The following is a 26,890-nucleotide window of genomic DNA, read 5'->3' as shown; positions in this document are numbered from 1 at the left end:
GGAATATTATACTGTACCTGTTCAAATCTCAATAGAGGGGAAGTTGCAATGCATTTTGGCCTTGTGATGCCACATTCAACAGCAAATATTCTTTGTTTTATTTATTTATTTATGATTTTCTTTATTTTGTGCCAGACATTGAATACACTAATACTCATATGATAAAGTATAATACATATACACTATACAGTGTATGCATGTATATATACTTTTAACAACCACAAATGTGTTTTTATCTCTGACTGAAAAAAAACCCAATAATACTTGTTGATTTCACCAAAAAGTATAACGTTTAGATGGTAAGCTTTTTGAAAGCATTATTACGCAAATGTGTTTTGTTAAAGGCAACCAGTGTCATTCCATGATTGTTTGAATTTAGCAAAAATTTAAAAAGACTCTCACACGTTCAGACACAGGTGTCAAACTCAAGGCCCAAGGGCCAGATCTGGCCTGCCACATTATTTTTGAGAAAGAACAGTTTTTACCAGCCCTTGTTCTCAAAACTAGGTGAGTGATGAACACACTTTGTATTTATTTGACTTCACTGTCATAACAGCCCTCCGGCAGAAACTATAACTACAACGTGCCCCCCCCCCAAAAAAAAAAAAGTTTGACATCCCTGCCTTAAGACATTCAGTAACCACAGGGCTTTATGTAGAAAGATACAGCACAAATTCCTGGTTTCCGGATCTGATATCTGACCCCCGTACCTGCCCATTATAAAATGTATTGTTTATCATTTGTTTCAAGTTAAAAATTAAAAAAAAAAAGTTTCTCAAACAATTACAAACTTGCAGCTCTTGGTGAGTAATCCCTTTTCAAATTATGTAAACAGTTTGCTAATTGGTGATGGAGTTCACATAACATAAAAGCAAGTGATCTTCTTTGAGTTAACAGACCAATTGTTTCACATTGCCCCGCCATATATTGCTAAATTGCCTCTCGTTGCATTTCCAAAGCAGTGAGCAGGTTAACTCTGCTTATAGAACACTCATGCCTCTGGGTGTTTAAATTGAGGTATACACAAACTGATGTTTGCCAAGTGATGCCTTGCAGGTGTACAGTTCTAACTGATGCTTTAACGGAAAGTGGAGTTTTCGGCTACTGGGGTTCATGCTCCTATAGACTTGTTTTAATCCATTTAACATACTGGACCGATGGCAATGTATTTTCCACATGTTGCATTCAAGGTGTAAATATAGTGTTGGAAGAAGTTCCAACTTGAAAGAACCATGAATCATTAGAACAGCAAATCAACAAAAAACAAATTGGAACTCAAAAGAAAAGGACAAACGAGCAAACATGTTTAACTGTAGGCAGCAATCGGGAGGAAAGATCAGCTTATCTGACACCCAATCTATGGGGGAAAAAGTGAAAAGCCAACGGGTAATGCATCGGCGGCTTTGGCGCGGCTTCAGAGAGCAAAAAAGAAAAAAAAAGAAAAAAAAATCCAATTTTAATCTTTATCTATGCGCACATCGGATCGCTGCTTTATCACGGTCCACATCGGCTTTCACAGAGAACACTGACGTTTTCACAACAGAATTAAACAGGAAGTCTCGGCTTCAGTTTTGGCTGCCAATGCAAACGCAAGTATTTTAATGTGAACATTGTTCTGTGCTTTTTTTCTGCCTTAAAAGCAGGAATGACGTTGCGCGAGATTATAAACTTATTTTTTAAATAGTATTTCAAATAGGCTATGCAAAAAGCAAGAGATTGTCTCCCATAAAATGTACAATAAAACTGCTACTGTAGAAATGTCACGCGTTAAAGTCGGACTTTCTCCCCACTTGATTAACTTTTAGGATTGAGACCCTGTGGTGCGTTCACACAAGCGACGTTCTTGTGTCTGTCAGACAACGCACACGCTTGCCACTGAGCAAAGACCGCAAACGCCAAAACAACGAGTGACTTACGCTTTATCTGCCGGGGTTTGCTCTGCTTTCTCCTGGACATCGTGGCTCTTCCTGGGTCCAGGAGCCCAGTCGGACGGACAGAGAGGCGGAGCAGCGTGTTCACTTTTCTCCCTTGTGTTTGTGTTCCGCCGTGCCGTGCCGTTCCGCTGCTGCGACTCGTCGCTCGGGTCCGAAACTAAAATCTACATGTCCCACGTGCACTTTGATATTTTCTGCCACGATAGCCTTTCCAAACGTGTCCGCAGATCGCTGTACAGCGAAAAGTAGTCCACGTTGTTGTCCCGCGCCACGCCGGGCAACGATGTCAAATATTTGAGACGACGACTTCTGTGGAAATCTGTATAACGTTGTCTCCCGATGGACTGCCGGCTCGTCGGTCCGCCCCCTTGTCCGTCTGCACCGTCTCTCAAGCGGGGTACAGTGGCCCTATCCAGCAAGCGCACGGTCAAGTCGGCGTAGTACTGACTGCCCCTTGTTTTTGACGTAAGACGTCGGACCCATCTCCTATTGGTTCAATATTCATGCACGTTAAATGTAATTGAGGAAGACCCGAATTACGTATATTATGAGATTATGTATATTGTGAATTATATTGTGAATTCGATTAAAATACTCAACACTATTTTTGCCTCGTCTCTTTTGTATGTACGTGTCCATGTAGTATATCCCAGACACCTTTCATTATTTCATAAACATGACTTTGAAAAAGTATAGACCTACTTTTAGGCTTCGACTATGCTGTAGATTATGATATATCATCCCTACGTACAAAGATCTGCATAGCATAAAGTAATAGTTATAAGCGCAGAGTAATTATATGTTCAGTGTAGCGTCAACCCTTAACGAAGGTGTGACCAATTCCCGTCGCAGTACAGTACACCGCGATCTGGGAGATAGCAGTCTTTCACTAATGGTTTCGTCACCGTCTATGTATGTTTAGAAAATTCAATGCTGCTATCTAGTGGTCAACCTTGAGATTACTTGAGTGCCAAGTACATACTTTTTTTTAAACTTGCGGATTCCACCTATTGGCGTAAGGTATAATTTACGTTCGAGAAACTTGCAGATACTAAAATATATGAAAGAACTCCTAAAAGCATACCTATTAATCAGCCCTTTCGATCTACTGGTCTAATTTAAGCCTTTCCAAAGCCAATAACGATCAATCACCTCTGTATTGTGTTGTCCCCTTGCTGGCAAAAGCTGTGACTGGAGGCCTGCTGGAGTGCAGCTGTTTTGCTGATTGTGCTTGGGGGGAAAAACCTTCTTGAACACATTACACACTCATCAGTTAATTTTCTATTGTACCTTTACTCGAGTTGCAAGTGAGCTGCAGCCAATAGCCAAAATGACATTTGGGCAAGAGGCACAATACACTCTGTCCTGCTGGACTAGTTGCTATGCAGTAGCAAGTATGGAGAAAAATAAACATTTACACGACAATACAAATATACAAGAAACTAACCTATTCACACTGACTGTATTTAATAGCATAATAGTTGATTATAATACTTATGCAGTGAACTTAAGTATAAATACACACAAAAAGGCATGTCTCTGAAGGACAGTACAAAAATAAATTGCAATTAAAATGTTGGAAGACTGTTAGCACGTCTGCTTCACAGTTCAGAGGTCGCGGGTTCAATTCCAGCCTGCTGGCATTGGCATGTTATCCCCATGCTCGTATGGGTCTTCTCTGGGCACTTTGGGTTCCTCACACATTGGCTTGCCACTGTTACGGTGTTTCCCCCGCCCACTGTCCAACGAAAGCTGGGATGGGCACCAGCATGCCAGCGACTGGTGAAGATAAATGGCTTCAGACAGTGGTTCTCAAAGTGGCGGCTGCGGACCCCCGGGTGTCCATGGCCAAACTGCAGGGGGTCTGTGAATTTATATGAGTGATTTGGAACCGATTTAGTTTATCTTTTAAGAGTTATAGATTTGTGTCTTGTTTGACTTAGCCTTTGTCTTTTGGTGCTGTTTCTGGCAGTAGAGTTAATAGTGCATTTTGCGGTGGGGAAAGACTGTTCGACTTGGTCGGTGCGCATGAGTTGTTCCTTTTCTTTGTGAGATCTGGCCCACGAGTATCTGTGAGTTATGTTTTCTTTGTTAGAATGTTGTCAATTATGCTAAAAACCTCAAAATTAGTCATTTGATGGTCCGATTTGTGACTGTAGATAACACGTTAGCTAATGTTAGTTTTTATCTTCAGCGTGTTATATAGTGTTGCCTTGCATGTGTTTAGCTCGTTAGCATTTTCATTTGTGCTAGGTATTTCCTTTCGGGAAATGTTTGCATGTGCAAAAGTTTTGCATTGACAATCATGCGCGTTTGCATCTATCCAGCCATCTATCCATTTTCTAGAGCTGCTTTACCGCACAAGGGTCACAAACTTGCTGAATCCTACCCCAGCTGGCTTTGGGCAGTAGGTGGGGGATACCCTGAACTGGTTGCCAGCCAATTGCAGGGGCATTTGCATCTAATTAAGGTTTTGTATTGAAAGGACTATCATGTATAATTCAGCTTTATGTGCAATTTGTGTACATTTAGTAAAATTAATCATTTTTGCCCATAGGACTTAAATTAATTATGTTTGGTGTATTATTTTCTTTACAGTTTTATTATATAAATGAGTGAAAGCTGTACCACTGACACAACTGTGAACACACACTGAAAGAAGAGTTATACACACACACACACACACACACACACACACACACACACACACACACACACACACACACACACACACATATCTATCTATCTATCTATCTATCTATCTATCTATCTATCTATCTATCTATCTATCTATCTATCTATCTATCTATCTATATATATATATATATATATATATATATATATATATATATATATATATATATATATACTTTTTTTCAGTGGCATAGGTCCAATATTGGTAATATTTCTTTTCAACTTGAAAGTAAAAGTAAAAGGACATCGGAAAAATAAATATTAAAGTTGAAAAAATAGACTTGAAAAATCTCCTGTCCACAAATCACACAAATGTACACAATGTACAACATAACCACACTTTAACTATGGTAGGATTTTGTAGTAAACCAGCTATACAACGACAACAAGGACGGTCTATTTTAAGATGGCAGGCATACACTCCACTTGTCCACTGTACCACCAGATTTACAGTAGAAATTTCAGCAAGCGAGGGAGGACATATTAGAATGTCAATTATTGGCGTTAGTATAGGAGAGGGATCATCAACGCAAAGAGCCATTTGAACCTGTTTCATTCTGAAATGAAAAAACAGGAGCCACAAAACGAATGTGGCAGGTAAAAAGAAAAATGTTTCTAGTTGTTTATTTTTCTGCTGCAGTCACCACCAGGAGCCGAACTAAAGGATGGCCAGCACTAGCTATGTAGATGTTGTCTGTGGTAATATTGGCCAGTGGTTGTGACGAAAATGACGGCTTGATGGATTGTAATAATAAATGAATGGTCATATACATGTACTTGGTCTCACAAAAGTATTGGGACTTTTATTGCTCTGAGTGGGTTCCCACACATTCTTGCGAAATGGGTGGTGTATCTTCTGTTAAAAGCTTGTCCTTCTTTGGGATGTGCAAAATAAAAAAATCAAACTGCAAAACACTTTTTATTAGTTGACCTTTAGGTGCTCAAAGAAGCACTGCCGTGAGGTACTCTTCCAATATATCTCATGTGTTGTCATACTTGAGATTGGTCGATATATAAGTGTTGCTGAAAAATTAAAAGCAAAACAAAACCATATTCAAAATGAAGCATTTGATACTTCCAAAGCACTTAGGTCTTCCATGACTCAACCACTTAAGTTTCATGGTGATTAAGAGGTGTTCTGGACTTCTCAAGTAAATTATGGTCAAATTCCAAATGTACATTTGGAACATCTGTATGTACATCTGACTTCAGGGGCATTCAACTTCCATGGTTCCGCCAATCATGACATTGCAGAGTAAACACAAAGTATAGTAAAGATAATTTAGCCTCCGCATTCATCAACCAGTATTTCTAACACCACTTTGGCAAGCATAAAGACATTAGGGGGAAAAAATGTGTACATATTGTCACGTGAGTATTGAATTTCTAGTCCTCATACCAGATTAACAGAGTAATTAGAGTTCCTGGACTAGGAGTGGTTAAAGACTAGGTTTTGTCATTTCTGACTGTGGTCAGAGTACTGTTTGCTCATGGGAGGTCAAATCAATGGCGAGTTTAAGCCTGACAGTGTTAGTGACGTTAAAGGTTGGCAAGTGTGTGGGTTTGTGTGTGCATGTGCATGTGTAAATTTAAGAGTGACTACGACAGGAACAGGACAGAAACAAGGCAATCGTTTTGCAGTGGCTGGTTTAGGATATATTCGGGATGAAAACAATAGTTTGCATTGCTTTTCTGCTTTTTCTGGTTGCAGTAGGAGCACAAGAAACACAAGGTAATGAAATGATTGTTTGATATCAACTCCTAAATGTTAGAGTGGTCACTGATGAATTCCATGAAACTGTAAATGTAAAGAAAATTTTCTAGCATATGACGCATGTAAACCTACACTGTGCTTTGGTTAATATTAGCTAGAAAGTGTACAGTGCTTTGTGAGTGGGGGTGGGTTGGGGAGCTCATACTATTGTTTGCTTGAAAACGCACATTTGTGAATCCTACTATACATGGAAGCAGTAAATTGGACATTCACGTTCTTAAGTACAATCTTTATTTTTAACAAATTAATCTTCATTTGTTAATAGGATTCATTTTCAGTGTTAATGTGTACTTCAAAATCAAGCGCTTTTCAAAAGGAAGGACTATTCTAATCAACTGCAGTGTTTGTTTCTGCCGGGAGAGGTCGATAGCTGTCAATCCACACAGGAAATTAGTACACAGAAAAGAGATTTGTGAGATTTCGGCGTCTAGTGAGGAGTCGTAGTCGTGTAAAGGAGAGTTGCATTCAAAAGACTTTGCACTCGTGGCCCACCATAAAAATGAGTTTGACACCCCTGCGTGCGAACGATCTCATTCGCATCCTCATGTGAATTAATGATAAGCAGTCCTGACAGTCAGTCTAAGCCACTTCAGTTAACAAACTAATTTCCTTAGAAGAAGAAATGGGTGCTGGGGTGCGGGAAAAGTGGACCCAGAAAAGGCAGGAAAGCCGGCAAACTCAAAAATGAGGGTTTAATTTTGCTCAAGGACGAGGCAATCACAAACAAAAATAATACAGTGCAGAGACACGGCGCGGACACACATTAAGTGGAATTCGCAGGGCAGCACGTGGAATCCATTGCGTTGTTCCTGCAGTTTGCTGTTTGTCTTGTCGCCCAGCAAGAGGGCGATTAGCCATTGCTTCTCGATTAGCTTGTTTGCTCGCAATACGTTGCACTACATTCACATGCTCCTAACATGTCAAATAAAAGATGACTGGAAATGTTCAACCCTTTATCAAATGCACCGTTTTTTTTTTCTGCTAGGTGAGGACGTGAGCGGTAAATCTTGCACCACATTTAAATGTGCTTCAAGCCATGTCACATCTTGGAGCCACATTTCAGGACAAAAAAAAGTTTGTATCGTGCTCGGTTGTTGTAATGGTTGAAAGTAGGGAGTGTATGCAGCAAAGAATGCAACGTTATGCATCACTGAATTCTGTCGCGCATGTGTACCTGCACACCACTTGTGTGCATGCCTGCCTATGTTTAAACATGGTGTTAGCAGTGAAACTGCCTTCAGAACATAATAGGCATAATGTAACCTCTTGTGCTTTCCTATAGTATAAGTTGAAAAATGTGCAAATTGGTTCAGCACTCTCTTCTTTGTGACAGCCCTATGCACCGACCTGACCCACTTGCCAATTTTCCCCTCTTGACATTTTCAGGGCAGAGCACCAACCCTTTGATCTCACTGACAAATGGCCAAATCAGTGGAGAAGTTGTGCCTGTTAAAGGGACAGAGATAAAAGTGAGGCAGTTCCTGGGAATACCTTTTGCTCGCCCTCCAGTGGGGCACCTCCGACTTGCTGCTCCCATAGAGGCAGAGCCTTGGGAGGGTGTCAGAGATGGCACACACCAACCACCTATGTACGTAAGATAGAAAGACCACTGATTGGACAAAACATATGACGGGTTCTGAATATTACAGCCTAATTAAAAATTCCCTTCTTTTTCAGGTGTATTCAGGACCCTGATATAGTTGTGAATGTTTCCAGAATCATGTCATTAGAATACACCCCACCACAACTTTCGGAAGACTGTCTGTATCTGAATGTGTACACTCAAGCTGAGGCAAATCGAGGCGACAAACTGCCAGTAGGCTTAAGACACTGTGCATACATTTGATACATTCCCCTTTTAAAGCTTTGAAAAATAGAGGACAATTCCAATGTACATTTAATTAGACAAGGCATTCCTTGGATTACAATTTTGCATGACCTTTAACTTTCGATGTTTCAGTGTGTAGCTGGAATTTTATTTCCTTCATTTGTGGAAAAAATCAACTCTGTTCTTCGATTGTCAGGTAATGGTGTGGCTCCATGGAGGAGGTCTGGTAATGGGCGCCGCCTCTCAATATGATGGTGCCCCACTGGCTGCTTATGAAAATATAGTGGTGGTCATCATTCAGTATCGACTCGGCATTCTGGGATTCCTGGGGTAAGACGGCGGAGCGTTCACTATCTGTTGTCAAAGATACTGACTTCGCAAGAGCAATTTAATCACAGAGCTAGTATGCCTTGTTTTTTTCAGTTTTCCATTGTTTTCTTATTAGGACTGGAGATGAACACCTCCGGGGGAACTGGGGTTTCTTGGATCAGCTGGCAGCTCTGAAGTGGGTGCAGGAAAATATTGAAGCCTTTGGTGGTGACCCTCAAGCTGTTACTATTGCTGGAGAATCTGCAGGTGGCATCAGTGCATCTATATTGGTAAAGACAGTAAATCAAATATTTGATCATTGCTTATCATATACCTACTGGACATATATTGTGAACCAATTTCTGTTTTTGTGGTTTGATTCTTCTTTCAACATTCCCCTTCTGGGGTTGCCACAGTGAATCTGTTCCCTCCATCTAAGCCTGTCTCCTCCATCATCTTCTCTCACATCAGCTACCTTTTTGTCCTCTTTGACGACTTCTATAAGCCCCCTCTTTGGTCTTTCTCTATGTCTACTGCCTGGCGATTCAAAAAACTACATACATATATTTATTATCTCTCGATACATGTTTAGACCGTCTTAGTCTGGCCTCTGACTTTATATTTGAGCTATGATTATAGTATAAAATATACTGTACAAACAAAGAACAGGTAAATGTTTGTATTTTTTTATATCCTGTGATTTGATCCAATCCAATATGTTGTATTCCCTCAGGCTTTGTCTCCTCAAGTTAAAGGACTGTTCCAAAGGGCAATTTTTCAAAGTGGAGTTGCAACAGTTGGGACCTACACTCGCAGCCATTCATCAGGTCTTGTCAAAGTATGTGTCAGTTAGGATTAATTTTTAACTGGGGCATGAGTGACTCAATACGTCAGTCCTTGGTTTGATTAGTGTTGGTTTCACTCATGGTTTGAAGGTTTGAACATGATAAGCTGTTAAATCACAACAATGTTCAGGGACACGATTTGCTTGTATGAACACTTTGTCTTTTTTTATTATTATTATTTTGACTGCATTCAGTTTATTTTGTTTATTGACATGTACATTAAAATCTGAATGCATGCCAACAATGCAATTAGTGTAAATGTTCGCCAAAAGCCAGAGTAAAACCTAAAACTGAGAGTGAGGGCTTTTCAGGTTGTGCGAAGACAAGACAAGCAACAGACATGAGGAATAGGACAAAGGTTGACATTGTGTTTCTTAGGGACCAGGTTGAAAGTTAGTAAAGCTAGAAGTTAGGGTTCAGGGTTCCAAATAGTATTACCATTGTGTAGATGGAAAGAGAAATCGAGTAGTGGTTGCCTTAACCCTTGTGTCATTATGTTACAAATTATGGCATTTAATTTGATTTTTTTTTCATAAAATAATCAATGTGAAAAAACCCACTTGGGATCTGAAATTTCCATCAAATGATTAAAACATGTCAAATTTCAAAATGCAATGATTCTGACATTTCTATGTGATTGCAGCTGAAAGTGCGAGATTTTGCGTACAAAAATGATCATTGTCCAAATTTTGGACCATTTAAAACCATTATCATTATTCTTTTAGATGCATTTTAATAGGATTTATTAAATTGATTTTCCTGTGATTTTCGCAACATTCTGTTGAGCGGCGGTCAAACTGTCAACAAACAGAAAATTCTTTGTTGACCTGTGTTTCACCTCAAGACAGTAGGTGGTGGTAGAGACCATGACACTTTAAGACACAGCCATGAAATGTCACTTTAAGACACAGCCATGAAATGTCTTAAAGTGTCATCATCACATCACAGACTACAAAGACAGACCATACCATTTTTCAACTTTTTGTGGGTGTTAATAAATAAATTAACCTACAAACGTATGGCTAGAACTGATGCCACTGAACACTTTTGAGTGGTTGAAGGAAAAACAAAATTCATAAAAAAAACTTGAATTATTATACCTCTAAAAGGTTTTTTAAAATGAGGAAAAAATGCAATGTATTTAGTTTGCAAAGTTTGTGCACAAGGGTTAAGAGAGGGTTATTAAAAATGTCCCGAAAGTGAAAAGTGTTTTGACACTTTGATAAACTTGCATCTTGTAAATTAGGGTATTATGTTTAATGTCACTGTTAGTTATTCACACAATTTTGTGGACTAGGGGAGAAAACTTTAGTTAGAAAGGCGCAAAAAAAAAAAAAGTGGGAAAGGCAGTTGATCTTGATGACATATATACCCACGGGTGGGGGTGGGGTGTCAACTAATACCCGCGTAACTCAAAACCAGACCAATTTTCTCCACATATTGGTGTTTAATTCAAATGTGAAATGAGTAACATCATGTCATTTGTTTGCACTTTAAAATGCACTTTTGCCAAGCGGCGCCTTATTTGCCTCTTTGTTGTCAACAACAAAGCTGCGTGGATCGTTTTACCAGTGGACTTGGACCTATTATGAAACAGACGACATGGCTTGACTTGTCCGTTCAAGACAAAAATGTCAGAGCAGAGGCATGGCACGCATGGCATGTGGGGGGGAGAAACAAAGTGAAGAGCAACTGATTACCGCTCTGATCTCACCACAGTCATCAATTGGGTAAAGAAGGCTTCGGCAAAGTATTTGTGCAGACCTCCATTTCAAACAAATCGGACGTTTCGGAAAATGACTACCCATGGAAGAATAACGAGGATGTTTGCACAAATGATGAGCAGGAAGGAGAGGACATCCATGATTTAAATGGTAGTTTAATTAAATTTGGCGTGTCAGATGGTGATGATGACTTTTAGGGCTTTTTGACAAATTCATTTTCAACTGTGTCAAAAAATAAAGCATTGAAACTTCAAATTGTTTTATTGTTGCAACATTAGTTTCAGCATGTGCGCGCACGTACAGGCAATGTACGTGCACGCGTAGATGCATGTCTGAATAACAGTGTTTTTCAATAAACAATGAAGAAGTGTAAAAGTACCGTAATTTCATTCTTTTAATAACACGCACCATCAGTTTTAATTGGACAGTCATGATATGTGTAACCACTTAAGTCAGGGATAGACTTATTCTTGTGTTTTTGTAAAATTCAAACTGAAGTAAAATAAATAAATAAATAAAAGTGGGGGTTCCACTTGTACACAGAAAAATACGGTATGTACACCTCTAACAGAGGCGGTTGTGAAGTTTAGAATTCTAAAGGGTGAGAAGATGCCCAAGGGAGGAAAGGAATATGTGCTAGTATCTATTTTTACGAGCAAGGCAGAACTATGAGAACTTTAGAGCAATCAACTTGATGTCCCACATAAGGAAGTTAGGAGAAAGAGTAGTAGAAGGTTGACTCAGAACAGAAGTGAGTATTAGTGAGCAACGGTGTGGTTTTATGCCAAGGGAGAGTCCTACCGATGCCTTATTGGACTTGAGTACAGAGAATATCTACTCAAAGCCCCTTGTAGTGATAGGGCGATTGGGCTTTTGCCTCTTTAAAGGGAGCAATTCATTCAGGAGCCGTTCACTAAAAAGAGTCATTCAAAAGACTGTCTCTTTTTGCAGGGTTTTCTTTCAAGTGGGGGGTGGACATATTTTAACCCTTGCATAGAATATTGGCTGTTTATGTGTCACTTTCTTCCACATCATTTTCGCAGTATTCCTGCCAAGGGATGGCATACTCCTAGTAGAGAGATAATTGATGTGTCAGTCCATGTTCAACGCTGACATGTTGTCACCATCTGGGTAGAATTTCCACTCCCTATTGTCTTCTTTCAATGCTTTCTCTTGGATGTGAAATAACTTTGATGTAAAGATTGACTAAAATATCACACAGGGGTTAAATGGGATTAATGATATATTGCAATTGATGTCATACTTTGAGCTGTAATTTTTAAATAGATCATTTCCATACAATCAGATTGTAGCCAACCTGACTGGATGTGACGAAAGTACATCAAAGGAACTGGTTCAGTGCTTGAGAGGAAAAAGCAAAGAAGAGTTAGTTGACGCAACTAAAAAGGTAAACGGAATGCATATAGTATGTAGAGACAAATCTTCTCATTGAATCCAGTAGATCATTTGTTTTTTATGTTGTGTGTAGATGAAAATTTACCTGGGTGGTGTGGTAGATGGTGTGTTTCTGACTGACACTGCAGAGGAGCTTCTCAAGAGAAAAGAAGTTATTCCAGTTCCGGTTATGATGGGAATAACCAACCATGAGTTTGGGTGGATTTTGCCTCAGGTAAGGCATTTGATTCCGAATATCAAAATACACGTTTGCTCAATAATGAATGTATTTATTGTACCGGTAATACTAATGCTAAATCTTTTGACTTTCTACACATTGTTTGCAGAGTTTTGCACTTCCTGGCTGGGAGAATGGTATGACCAGAGAGTCTGTGCTAGCAATGGTGAAAATGTTCAATCCAGATGGGGTGAGTTCCATCAAATATTTCACAAAAATGACGATGACAAAAAGGGATTTTCTTAGACTCATTCTTCAACAGTTTTTCTTAACTAATACCGCACTTTGATTTGAAGATGTACACAAAAACCTAAAAAAAAAAAAAAAAAACTATCAAAAAGGAAGCAACACACAACATTTTTCATTAAATATAAGGTAATTTAACCTAATGAATAAACTGCAGGACCACCCTGTTTGGGTGGTTTTGCAGTTATTCATCTGACCACAGTTTGGCAATAACCAAAAATGTAAGCTGTTTTTGAGTTACTTAAGAATGGTAAAAAAATTGTTCATTTACATTATATTTTATACAAGCATACATATACATGTATACATATAAATGTGTACATACATATATACATACAGGACGTACAATATATATATATATATATATATATATATATATATATATATATATATATATATATATATATATATATATATATATATATATATATATATACGTACATAGAAACAGTATACAAGGAAACAAAACAAAACACAAAGCAATGTATGCAAACTCCAAATGAATCCACAAACACATAGTACTCACACACATGTAAACAAATAAAAATACCATCTATGTTGTACTAATTATATATTAAAATTGTGACTGACAATGCTCCCGATATGGTCAGAGAGCAACAATTTTTCACATTAGATTTTGGTACCGCAATTTCCTGTGAAATGACAATGTATATTGTTCCTCCTTTTTATATTTTTGTTTCGTTTTATTTTATATAATAAAAGCCATACAGTTTGTTGCTAGCTTCAAAGAGTAGCTGCTGTTTTTTTTGCTGAGTAGCTGTTTTTTTTTTTGAATAAGGCATGTTCCTTACAAACCAAAACTTAATAAATGTAAAAGAAAATAAATAAAAATAATAACCTAATATTAACACAACTATATATATATATATATATATATATATATATATATATATATATATATATATATATATATATATATATATATATATATATATATATATATATATATATATATATATATATATATTCATATGTCGTACAAGACACACTTTCTCATTCAATTTCTTAAGGTGATGATGGCCACTCGTTTTTCTTTTGTTGGTTGAATGTTTATATTTTGAATTTTAACGGTTTTCCACTGTCAACTGTACCCAACTTCTGCAAAACATAATTGATGGCCCAACCCTACTGATAAAACAAAAAAAACTCCACAAGTTAACCCTAATAACGTACTCGAGTAAGTGAAAACTATTTCCGGTGACTCCCTCTGTCAAGTGTGTGCAAAGCAGTAAGCAGTGCAAGGCTGGTTAAATTAAAATAAATAACCAAGAATATAAAAATGTTTTCAATTACTTCATCGTTTTGTTAAATACATACAGTAATTCCACGTGTTCATTCAAATAAATAAAATGTAATTAATTAAATAATCATGAAAATACATTTTAAAAAGCATTCTAAGCAGGATAAAGCAAGATAAACGGCTCTAGAAAATAAATGGATGGATGAATGAGAATGTGTTTTCAAACAGCCTCTCTTTTCTTCACACACTCTTGTTTTCCACTCATTTACTCTCTTTGTATTATTGTAATAGACAAAGCTTAAGTACTGCAGGTTGGGTAATGGAGTTCTTTGACGATCACAGCATGTTGTTTGTGCTTCAACTAAATCAATAAAAATAATAACAATGAATTATACAGTACAGGAAATGGCAATTCATCATTGCCTGATGAGAACACCAGGCTATATTTTGTTTGGTGTACGAGCGTTATTCAGCTGTGTGCGAGTGTGAGTCACTGACTGTATGTGTTCATGATTGTCCAGTTCAGTCGCAATTCAGACACGTCATTCACTCCATTTTCAAGGAGCCTTGGTGATGCGCCCATTTATACAGTGAAAACACATGAGCACCAATCTACTAAAACAGGGATCACCTACTTTCCTGAAACCGAGAGCTACTTCTTTGTTACCGAGTAATATGATGGGCTACCAATGTATGTGAAGAGCCTGATCATGGTATTCATTTTTCACAATAATTAAAAAACAGCTGCAGTAAATATGTAACGGTAAATCAAGTGTAATATGTAATGTATACGTTATAAATGCAAAATCGTTAAGTAATTTTCCCAGAAAATCACAATGTTCTATCACTTGTAAACTATTTGCAGAACAGGTCTGCGGGCTACTCATGTGATAATCGGGGGCTACCCATTGCCCGTGGACAATTGGTGACCCCTGTAATAAAAAAGGGCCTAATGTCTCCTAAAAAAATTTTTAAATGTTACTTTACATCTGTGGGGAGTGTGGGGGGAGCCTTTGAGAATGTTTTATTAAATAAATTTGACCAGATTTTACTTTACTTGACTGTACTTTGACATGAATGTTAAATTATCAGGATCTAGTCACATTACAAATTAAAAAAAACAAACGTGTTATCACTCATGAGCCAAGTTGTCTACCATTTTTTTCTACTTTAGGCCCCTTTAGCCAACGGTCTCATTGTGGACGAATACCTGAAAACTGCTAAAACTCCCGATGACATTAGAGATGGATTCACTGAACTCATGGGAGACCTCCTGATGACACTACCTGTGGTGAAAGTGGCAGACTACCTCACAGGTCAGAGATACTTTTGTTCAGAGGTGCGCACTTTGTCAGCACTGATGGACTGTCCGTCCGTCAGTCGCCGATAGACGCACGTTTTGCAAACAGACCGACAAATGCAAAAAAAAAAAAGTCCAATTAAATTGCATTTTTCATCTGTCGTTGTAATCGTCGGTCCTATGTCAGATGTCCGCCAGCCCGCCACACCCCTTTTTGCTTACTGAAATATTATTCAACTGACTTGGATGTTTATCTGCTGTATTTCTGCATCTTCATCGTACAAACTGCAATCAGCCTGCAGTCAATGCAACAATAGTCACTTTACAGTACCACAAAGCAGTGGAGGAATATGTTCTGTTGAGTGAATAAACCGGGTTGGTTCAACTTACTTCTTGCCATTCATTGATACAACACAGCTGACTTTATCAAAGATTTATTTGTAGTTGCTCTCTTTCATACACCAGGTTTCAGGTTTCTTGTTATTAAGAGCATTCTGGAATGCGTTTCAAGTAACCAATGAATGCAGACAAAATTTGCTTTTTTTTTCTCTGATTGGCTCTTGCCTAGGTAATGCAAGATGTTTTAATTCCCTAATTAAAGACGGATTTAGTAAATTCAACCTAAGCAATACTTTGTTTCACTTGTTTTGCATGTGACAGATGAAATTTAGTCAAATGTTAATGAAATCCTCTTCTATAGTTGTAGGGCAGGCAGTAATAAACGAGAACCGACATCCACCATATGAGAGTCATGCAAAGCATTATAACGCCACACAATGGACATGATTGCTAATTGTACTTTCGTCCCCTGCATTAAACATGATGGTATATTATTGTCCAGGGTTAAACTCCTTAGCTGACATAAACTTCATGTTACACTTATCTTACTGTGTTGTGTTTAAAGTGCAGTGTAACTATAGAACCACAGTCATGGTGTTAACTTTAAGTGTCAGTACTAAAACAGGAAAAAATAATTAGTATGGGTGCAAATAGAAGTAGGCCAGCGCCTGACGAATGACGGACCAGGAAAAAAAGAAGTCAAATGTCGCCCTCTAGTGGTGGTAAAAGGTTGAGCAAAAAAATATTGAGCGAAGAACAATTTCGTATGGCTTGAAAAAATGATAGACCGACGATGACGGAAATGGGGTGGGACTCTGACGAATGTCGGACAGGCAAAAAAAAAAGTAAGTTGCCCTCCTCTGCTTTTCATGTCTGTTTCAGTATGTACTCCAAACAGATGAGGACAAACTTATTACCAGCCAGGACATTTTTATTTATCTGCATCCTTTTGATTCACTTTGTCAATCTGTCAGTTGTATTTAAATTGTCTTTTGTGTGTAGATGCAGGCAATCCAGTTTACATGTATGAATTTGGATATCGCGCTGGGCTGCACAAAGAATCCAGGCCCACTTTCGTGAAAGCTGATCATGGAGACGATGTCGGCTTTGTCTTTGGTGGATGTTTTTGGAGTCAAAATGTGAAAATAACTGGTATGTCGCTTGCACTGTACAAGCTAAGTTATAATGCAAGGGCCTTGTGGTTCAAGGAATAAATGAACTGATTGCGAATTGCCGTATAGGCCAAAAATAACATTTATCTCTCACACACACCCAGTAAATTTACAGATACCAAACATTTCCTCTTGGTGTTTGGGCCAACACTGTGGAAACGTGTGCGTATGAAGTAAATGTTATTTTTGCTGCATTAGATGATTGTCCATTTGACTTATCAAATTCCTTTGGATGTATTTTCAGGAAAGATTACCAAAGAGGATGAAGAACAGTGTTTAACTATCATGAAATACTGGGCCAATTTTGTTCGTACCGGGTAAGTAAAAATGAGATGAGGTAATTCCAGAATTGGTGGGCACTTTACGTCCCACCCTTCAAATTTTAAATACTCTATGATACATACAAACTACCAGTAGTGGTCCTTGCATTTCACACTTAGGCCTTCAAAATCCATTCTTCTTTCTTTCCTAAAGGAGACTTCAATGACATGGTTGATGTTTTCCTCTCCCTCCGCCATACTGGGTTATAAAAAGCGAGTAGATATAATAGATTTTTCTGCAAAAAGTCCCTGGCTCTGGCGTTTTCTAAACCGTCCATGCTGACCAACGAAGCTTCATGCAGATCAACCAAGCAACCCCGGGTAGCTTGGCTGCTCTGCATGGAACTGCCTCCCATCCAATCCATCCAATCACAGGGAGTGTACATGCCTTGTTCTACGTGAGGCCTACTAGCTGGCCTTACCGTCTTCTAACTCGTGATATGATTGGCGATCTATAACGATATTCACGTACAGTGCACACACACCGGCGCTGTTGATTCTGAAGGGCTCATGCAGATTTCATACAGCCTGGTGACACAAGTTAGCTGAATTCTGATTGGATAAAAATTATATCCTAAAACTAAAGCACTGGAATGAGCGAAACTAAATGGATATAATGTGACATGCAGAGAACAAAATATGGATAATAATTATATATACAGTGGGCCCCCAGGTTACAAACTTAATCCGTTCAACGGCTACGCTCGTAACTCGAACTGCTCGTATGACGGGCAATCCAAACCTATGTTAATTTGTGAATGCGTGCAACGCGTGCAAAAACCTTAGGTAAAAACATCACGACTTTATACACATATTAAAAATGAGTAACATAATCTACTGTACAGTTAAATTAAATAACATAAATATACAAAGGAAAAATGACATTTACCTTTGGAGCGACGTGACTTTAGCTGGGTGGAGGCGGAGGGGAGCAGAGACCAACCCGCAATGTTAACACAGTTACGCTGATATGCTATTGCTCTTACAATGTCACAGTCACTGTTTCAGTCACGGTGTCAGTCACGGAGATGCTAAAACATATCACCGGCAATTTCCTTCTCTTTAATCCATAATAGAAAAAGCCTCTCCATTTTGTTGTCGAGCGAGGTCCGTACCCCGGCAAGGAAAGTCTTGCCCTTAGAAGATTGCCGAGCAGTTACGGCCATACTCACGAGCAAGGTTTAACTATGCACGCGCCCCCTTCGTATTTTTTTATTATCTCCTGCTTGGTTTCTATTGTCATCATCCTCTTACTTCTTCCTTTACAGCCACTTGCAATTTTAGAAGCCATGTCTAACAGATAAAGTTTGCAAGGTCTTCACAACATTCCTTCCTTCCATTTTTCACTCATTTTCTCTCCTTCCTTCCATCCCGACCAGCTGTGCCATCAAGCTAGATAAAGGCGTTTCGACCAATAGCATATCGGCATTTCTGTGATTGACGTGACGCCGGCCAATAGCATCTCCGTGAGTGAGACCGGGTGACCTTAATCAACCAATAGCATATGGCATCTCCGTGACTGACTCCGTGACTGACACGGTGACTGAGACAGTGACTGTGACGTTGTAAGAGCAATAGCGTTCACGTTACTGTCACAAGTGTCAACTGCTGACTTTGTTGATGCAGCTAAGCGAAAATATATTTGCATACACAATGGCCGGCATGTCGGATTGTTCGTAAGACAAAAGGTCTTACGTGGTCCATGCTCGTAAATCAAATTGTTCGTAAAACAGGGTGTTCGTAAACCGGGGGCCGATTGTATAGCTCATGTCACGAGACGAATCCGTTTCGTGGTTAGGCTTGTAAGGCGAATTCACGGGTGGGGCGGGCAATCCAAACCTATGTTAAATAGCTAATGCGTTTACGTAAAAACATCAAAATTGTACATACATATTAAAAATTGGTACCAAAATAGTTTAGTAAGTGCTAAGTATATATAATATACATGTATACGATCAGAAAACATCACAAATAAAAAATACAGAAAGGATTTATTTACCTTTGAGTGATGCTTTTTATGCCCATATTCCCTCGTAAGGGTAGCCTAGGCTAGGCTAGCTCCATATTTCTTGATTATCTCCAGCTTCGTTTCCATATAAATCATCTTCTTACTTCTCTCTTTAACATCACTAGCAATCTTGGGACTCATGGTTAACCATTTCAACCTGAATTAAGCAGTAAAATGCACTATAACTAGGTTTTGTAACCACTCACGATCGAACAAAGCTTTACCGTTCCGTCAATTTGAAACAAGTGAAGCCGACTAATAGCAGACCAGCATTGTGGTGACGCGTTGCATGGAGGCATTGACGGCAACAGAAAATAAGTGCAATTTCCTAAAAACGCCTGCAGATGGAGACGAAACAACACAAATACAGCCAACCCCCTTGGGTCATGAGAGTTGTTTTTGTCACAAAAGCGGGGGAAATACTGTAAAGGGGAGACGAAAAAGCTCAGTATTCCACATCGCAACATGAAAAAAAAATGTAAGACAGGGACACTGTAACCTGGGGTTACATATATATATATATATATATATATATATATATATATATATATATATATATATATATATATATATATATATATATATATATATATATACAGTGTATATGTACTGTATATAGTGGAACATAGATACGGATTTAATCCATTCCGCAGAGTAGTTTGTACTCTGAATCATTCTTATAGTGAATCACATTTTACATGTAAATTGCCTAATTAGTTCCAAGTTCGAACAACATATTAATTTTATATTTTACTTTGCCTGTCAAAAAAAAAGCGATGTTCGGTAGATGTCAGGCAAATGACAGAAAAATAAAAGGCTGTCAACAATAATTTTTCTTCCGCTTGAACTTTATTTGATAAAGATAAAAAAACGAAAATATTGAAACTTGAATTTTAATCAGATTTTTCTTTTTAAAAATGGCTGTAAAGAGTAGATTTAATTCCACTTCAACTTTAATTGAAAATAACTAAAAACATTTAAATTTTAACTTTGATCAGATTTTTCTTTGAATAAAATGGCTGTAAATAGTAGCTTTAATTCCACTTTAAACTTTAAAAAAACACTGAAAACCTTGAAACGGAACGAGAAAACAAGATTGCGTTACATCGACTTGGGCGGGAGGAGGTGGGCTTTTATCATTAAAGTACAAAAACTAACAAGGTAGTTATGTAAAATTATAGGATACAGTAACTATAATAATAAAAAAAGTAATGCCCATACATTGTTTCCAAAGAAGTCAACCTTCTCCCGCCCAAGTCCATGTTGACGCACTCTCGTTTGTTCTTTCCGGGTGAAGACAACAAGCAATCTCATTGGCTACCAAGCTGTCAATCACTATGCTTTTACTAGCTCTGATTGGCTATCTATGTGGCACATTTGTAACGTGTGTGCAGAACTGAGCGAGTGCAGAGGACAACTTGAGCGAGCGAGAGCTCGATGTTGAGCGAGGGAGGGAGGATTATTGCGAGCGAGATGTTGAACGAGGGAGGGCAATCGCGAAAAGGAATTTTAAGCGAGTAACTTCATTTTCTGTGCTCTAAATCCATCGCTCAAACTCTTCTCTTTGCGCGCTCAATACTAATTTTCTGTGCTCATAATCTGTTTTCGCTCATTCAGTATTTTTTTTGCTGTGCTCAAAATCTTTTTTTTTTTTGCGTGCTCGCGATTGTGGCACAAATATAACGCCATAGGTGTCCCAATAAGTTTTTAAAAGCACCAAAGCACGTGTGTCCAGCCGTGCTTTGGTGTCTCATTAGTGCCTTGGTTACAAACAAAAGGCATTCCCTGCAGAACTATTTGCCAGGGTTAGCTCACCCCCCTGCTAGCCCAGTCAGAAATATGGACAAGTCAGGACAGGTTAGCTTATAGCTACGCTATGCCTCTGAGGCAATCAGTCAAAGCCAACACCATGTAGTTTGCTTGTTGAGCATTGCACCACCTTCATGCAGTGAGCATCTACTCATGTCATGTTCAAGGTGAGGCCTCTAGATGGCGACATTTTTTTGTCCCCTCTTTATGCCATTTCTTTTGCCTTACGACACTTCAAACATTGTGGGCAGTGTGCTCGCTTGTCTACTCGGGGCAATACACTCATACTTTATATCACTACATGCGTCCCCGCTTACGTCACTACAATGCTGGTCTGCTATTGGTCGTTGTCACGACTCCCTAAGATACTGGTCTATTATTGGTTGGCATCGCAGGAGCCACAAAGATGCTGGTCTGCTATTGGTTGGTTGATGGGGTCACAAAGATGGCTGCCTAAAGACACGATCCCGTTTGAGAGTGCTTTCAATATGGTATTTATTGTGCATTTTAGTGCTTAATTCAAACTTTAATTGGTTAGCCATTGGTCCCAAGATTGCAAGAAAATGAAGAGAAGAAAGAAAATGATTTATATGGAAACGAATCTGGAGATAATCAAGAAATATGAAAAAGGCTAAGCTAGCCTAGCCTACGCTAGCCTACCCTCACTAGTGAATATGTGGCCATAATAAGCTCGCCACTTCACTAAAATGTAAATAAATTCTTCATATTGTTTTATGTATTTAATTGTATGCATGTATACTATATATAGGTAGCACTTACTATACAATATTGATAAACACTTTAATATGTATGAACAAATTTGATGTTTTTACCTGGGGTTTTACACGCATTAGCTAATTAACATAGGTTTTGATCGCCCGCCCCACGGCAAATTCGCGTTACGATCCCAACCGTGGAACAGATTAATCGCGTAAACCGGCGGCCCACTGTGTATATATATATATATATATATATATATATATATATATATATATATATATATATATATATATATATATATATGGTGGCTCGATGGTGCAGTGAATACGTCATTGATCTCATCCAACACGGTGATTGGCTGCAGTGAATAGCATGTCCTCCTCTCAGTTAAAGGGATCCGAGTTCAAATCCACCTTGCTCCGGCCTTCTTGTATGGAGTTTGCATGTTCTCCCAGAGCCTGCGTGTGTTCTCCCCGGGCACTCTGGCTTCCTCCCACACACTAAAAAAAATGTATGGCAGGTGAATTGGACATACTAAATTGTCCTTAGATGTGATTGGGTGCTTGAGCAGTTGTTCATCTCTGTGTGCCTTGCAATTGGCTGGCAACCAGTTCTGGGCATCCCCTGCCAATGGATGGATGGATGGATGGATGGATGGATGGATGGATAGGGCTGACACCACTGAACATTTTGAGCGGTTGAAAGTAAATACAGTCGGCCCCCGGTTTACGAACACCCTCTTTTACGAACATTTCGACTAACGAGCGTGGTCCGCAGAGTTTTTTGTTCCCCACTTACGCACAGACCATTCGCCTTACGAGCAAACTGACATGCCGGCCATTTTATTTGTTCATATATTTTTGCCTTATCACGTCATCAAAATCAGTAGAAAAAGCTTTTCACGGCAACGAAGAACGATATTGCTCTTACAATGTCACAGTCACTGTCTCAGTCACGGTGTCAGTCACGATCTCACTCATGGAGATGCTATTGGCCGGCGTCACGTCAATCACAGAAATGACGATATGCTATTGGCTGAACGCCTTTATCTAGCTTGATGGCACAGCTGGTCGGGACAGAAGGAAGGAGAGAAAATGAGTGAAAAACAGAAGGAAGGAATGTTGTTAAGACTTTGCAAACTTTATCTGTTAGACACGGCTTCTAAAATTGCTAGTGGCGGTAAAGGAAGACGTAAGAGGATGATGACAATAGAAACCAAGCAGGAGATAATAAAAAAAAAAATACGAAGGAGGCGCATGCATGGCTCGTGAGTATGGCCGTAACCGCTCGGCAATCTTCTAAGGGCAAGACTTTCCTTGCCGGAGGACGGACCTCGATTGACAACAAAATTGAGAGGCTTCTTCTATTATGGATTAAAGAGAAGGAAATCACCGGTGATATGTTCTAGTTTTGAGAAAAGTTCCCGTTTAAGAAAATAAATCAATAAATTCTGCGGGTTGGTCTCTGCTCCCCTCCGCCTCCACCCAGCTCAAGTCACATCGCCCCAAAGGTAAATGTCATTTTTCCTTTGTATATTTATGTTATTTAATTTAACTGTACAGTAGGTTATGTTACTCATTTCTAATATGTGTATAAAGTCGTGATGTTTTTACCTAAGGTTTTTGCACTCGTTGCACACATTCACGAATTAACATAGGTTTGGATTGCCCGTCATACGAGCAGTTCGAGTTACGAGCGTAGCCGCTGAACGGATTAAGTTCATAACACGGAGGCCCACTGTATATATTTATATTTGATGATTGACCCTTTCAAAGTCAGCCCAAATTGGGTGATAATAAGGCCAGGCTAGAGAGAACTCCCCGAACACCCAAAGGTTAAACAAAAGATCCATTATACTGTAATATTATAGAACGGGGGTTAGCAGCCTTCAAGAATACTCAGAACCATTTTCCAAAGAAAAACAAACATGGAGCCACAAAACCTTTTTAACTTCTAAAGTGAGAATATCACAGCATATCAAAACAAAAAAATATCAAGGTGATCCTGTTAATCATGAGAGATTAAAATCAAACCTAATGATCCACCTGTAGCCAGTCAAAAATGCAAACCATAAATGCTTGCTGTTTTGTCATCATTTTATAGCATTTGGATTGTGCAAAGCCTACTCTACGAAATTCATTATTGGAATGAGAAGTTTTGTCATGTGTCTCCTTAGCTCACCCAATGGCCCAGGTCTGGTCGCTTGGCCTCAGTATGACAAGGAGAAGCAGGAGTACATGGAACTCGACGGGAAACAAACTGTAAGACAGAAACTGAGGAAGGACAGAGTCCATTTTTCAACTGTCACGCTCCCTCAGAAACTGGAAATGTTAGCTGCAGCTGCCCTGTCTGGACAATGAAGTCAAAAAGTGGTTTCTCTGTGTCTATTTCTACTTTGAGAAAAAAAGGTTGTTACATCTCCGTGCTACCGATAAGTGGCATGACCACTTGTGACCTCTGAATAATAATTAGAGTGTTGTTCAATTGTCCCCACATGTACTCAAAAACATGATGTGTGTATTTACCCGGTCTATATTTCATAATAGTGAGTGCAATCAATGAGAATCATTCTCTGCTAATAAATACAACTGCATGGCTCATTTGAGAGCACCCACGCCTATGCGTTTTTTGTGAGGCAGGCAATTTGGGTGTTTTGTTAAATGGCCTTTAGATACGGTTGACCTGAAGTGCAAATCACACAAACAAAAAACCAAGCAACCAAAAAAAGGTAATCACAAACAAAAAACAAAAACACTGTACAAGAGAGAAGCACACAATAAAAAAAGACACAAGCAAGAAAAAAGAAGCAAAAACAAAACAGATGCTAACAAGAAGAAAAGGATGCAAACAAGTTTGCTTGTTTTATGTCTTGTTTGTCTTCTACCCAGCAAGTCTAACATTGACCAGACCCTGCCTGATAGTCTTGTGCTGCTGCTAAGAAAACAGTTTGACAGCACAAGTGGTCGGAAGATCTGGAAAATGTATAGCAGGGAGATTGGTTCTGCAGGAACATTGAGCATGTGGAACACAGTTTCACATTATTGGTTAATGAGTGAACTACTGTAACTGCAGGGCCATATAGGACATATTACAATGTCCAAATAGAAAATGTTCCGACATGCGATACATCATATGTCGCGATTGTGAGCCCTCCAAGACATCAGATTCAGAAAGTCAGTATTTAATTAATCCAAAGCGCTACAATGTTTGTCTTTAAATGCATATTTCAAAAATTTTGCCACAACAATGAAGGTTTGCCTGCGACACGTCTGTTGGGTCTGGAACTAATTGCTATCGTGTAGTTTGATCTTAGCCTTGTCCCACTATGTAAGAATTTGTGCGCCTTGATTTGGATTAGTGGTTACCCATTACAATTACAATTTACCTGCTATTTGTAATATTGATTTCGAGCACAAGTCTCACGTGATTGCCAGAACTAACTGACTGAGGTTCGAGATATTTTTTCAACAATTTTGTCATAAGAAGCCAGACTAGGATAATTGTGCAAAGGTAAGGAGGTGTGAGGCACACTTTCAGCAATGGTAGCCTCACACTGCACACAAATACAAATTCACACAAATTCAACAATAAAAGAAATGCTGCAACACCAACCTTATTGCACAGCCATTGGCCAGACAAATACATTAAAAGGGGGCCAAACAGGGCCCAAACAGTATAATACAAAAAAGTGGGATAAAAATCATGACAGGCTAACATTATACAGTCCTGCCAATACACACACATTTGTAAACTGTCCATCCTAACAATCAATTTTTATTCCTCATCTGAAGTTAATCAGTACCTTGCCAGCAGTTTAAAAAGTTATCCCTACCCATTGGTTGCAATCCCGCAAATTTAAAAAAGTAAACACAGCAAATAAACCAAGTCCAACACATCAAAAATTAAACAAACATAAAAAAACATAAAAAACATACATAAAAAAACATACTCACATTACACAACATGGTATCACAACCCAGATTTAAAACCACCGGTCGTTTGTTAGACTGGTTCAGGTAACATGCTGGCATCCTGCTGCCTCACTGACCACCCGTCTTTCGCAATTTGCCTGACAATCACAAAACGCCAACGGGAAGTCCGTCAAGTGCACGTTTAATAGCCGCGCTGAATCGTTGCCCATCTCTGTATGTGCCAAGAGACTGCAAACAATCTAGGGCATAGCCTAACATTGAGCCCAAACAAGTCGGGATAGGTTCCAACACCTCATGACCGTGCATAGGATGAGTGGTGTCAATCAATGAATGGTCCTCCCAAGAGTCTAAATGTGGTATTCTGGAATAAGAATGAACCAGATTAATCTATGATTAATCTATTTTTATCATTATCAAAGACTTTGCTGCTTTCTCCTGTGACACCCTCTCCTGTCGGCTGAAATTGATGTCAGATGCCCTGTGACTCACATTGTAAACAACACAGCCTGTCTGATTTTTGTATTTGGTCATATGATTAGGTGGAGAGTATAAGGTTATAGCAGCATTTTATATATAAAATTATTCTCCATATTCTGTTCTTTTCGTGTCATATTATGTCCATAATGGTTGCACATCTACAAGTGCTGCCGTTTTAGTGTAGAGTTTTTAGCCAATTAGAATTCAACTAACGTGTGTCGCAAGGCAGACTTCATGTCTGCTTAGCTGGGATGCGCTGGGGCATCTGCTTAAACAAGTAGAAGGCTTCTGTGCAGTGTGCAATGACATATTGTGTTCGGGCCCATATTTTTGTTAGACAGCTGCAATAGCCAATCAAGTCATAAGATCGCCATCTAGAGGCCTCACGTAGAATAAGTGGACGCTCACTACAGGAAGGCGGTCTTTTATTGATCCTCCATGTTTAACGGTGGAAGTGGTTAAAGTTGTTTCAAAAAAAGAAAAAGAAATGTTGCTCAACCAGCTAAAATTAGCGTTAGCGTACAGTACATCAAAGCCAGACCCGCAGACGCCATTTTTTTAAACC

The 26,890-nt window shown here is 38.9% G+C and overlaps 2 protein-coding genes across 2 annotated transcripts in view; one reads left to right on the top strand and one right to left on the bottom strand.

Annotated features, from left to right (window-relative positions):
• zfpm1 (zinc finger protein, FOG family member 1) overlaps positions 1–2,336 on the bottom strand; it is a 104,648-nt gene extending 102,312 nt beyond the window's left edge. The window contains exon 1 of the mRNA XM_088417628.1: positions 1,917–2,336. Within this exon, the coding sequence (XP_088273754.1) occupies positions 1,917–1,956 (40 nt within the window). The 5' untranslated portion in view covers positions 1,957–2,336. The remainder of the gene's footprint in view (positions 1–1,916) is intronic.
• A 3,834-nt stretch (positions 2,337–6,170) lies between these two features.
• On the top strand, positions 6,171–24,530 carry ces3 (carboxylesterase 3). Its single transcript, XM_088417632.1, has 13 exons — positions 6,171–6,360; positions 7,789–7,990; positions 8,080–8,218; positions 8,427–8,560; positions 8,676–8,829; positions 9,273–9,377; positions 12,415–12,516; positions 12,598–12,738; positions 12,851–12,931; positions 15,423–15,564; positions 16,890–17,039; positions 17,304–17,376; positions 24,093–24,530. The coding sequence occupies exons 1-13, from the start codon at positions 6,294–6,296 to the stop codon at positions 24,274–24,276; spliced, it is 1,674 nt and encodes a 557-aa protein (XP_088273758.1). The 5' UTR covers positions 6,171–6,293; the 3' UTR covers positions 24,277–24,530.
• The last annotated feature ends 2,360 nt before the right edge of the window (positions 24,531–26,890 follow it).

The sequence above is a fragment of the Hippichthys cyanospilos genome, chromosome 6, assembly GCF_059441005.1.
Source record: "Hippichthys cyanospilos isolate Australia breed blue-spotted pipefish chromosome 6, RoL_Hcya_1.0, whole genome shotgun sequence".
In the NCBI taxonomy this organism is placed as follows: Eukaryota; Metazoa; Chordata; class Actinopteri; order Syngnathiformes; family Syngnathidae; genus Hippichthys; species Hippichthys cyanospilos.
Note: the sequence above shows the minus strand (reverse complement) of the source record. Positions and strands in the feature narration are given on the sequence as shown.

What these genes read in the sequence shown, in the direction of transcription:
- ces3 (XM_088417632.1), top strand. Translation starts at nt 6,294, where the DNA reads ATGAAAACAATAGTTTGCATTGCTTTTCTGCTTTTTCTGGTTGCAGTA. An exon ending in AGGAGCACAAGAAACACAAG is followed by an intron (nt 6,361 to 7,788) that starts GTAATGAAATGA and finishes TGACATTTTCAG; the next exon opens with GGCAGAGCACCAACCCTTTG. An exon ending in TTGGGTGGATTTTGCCTCAG is followed by an intron (nt 12,739 to 12,850) that starts GTAAGGCATTTG and finishes CATTGTTTGCAG; the next exon opens with AGTTTTGCACTTCCTGGCTG.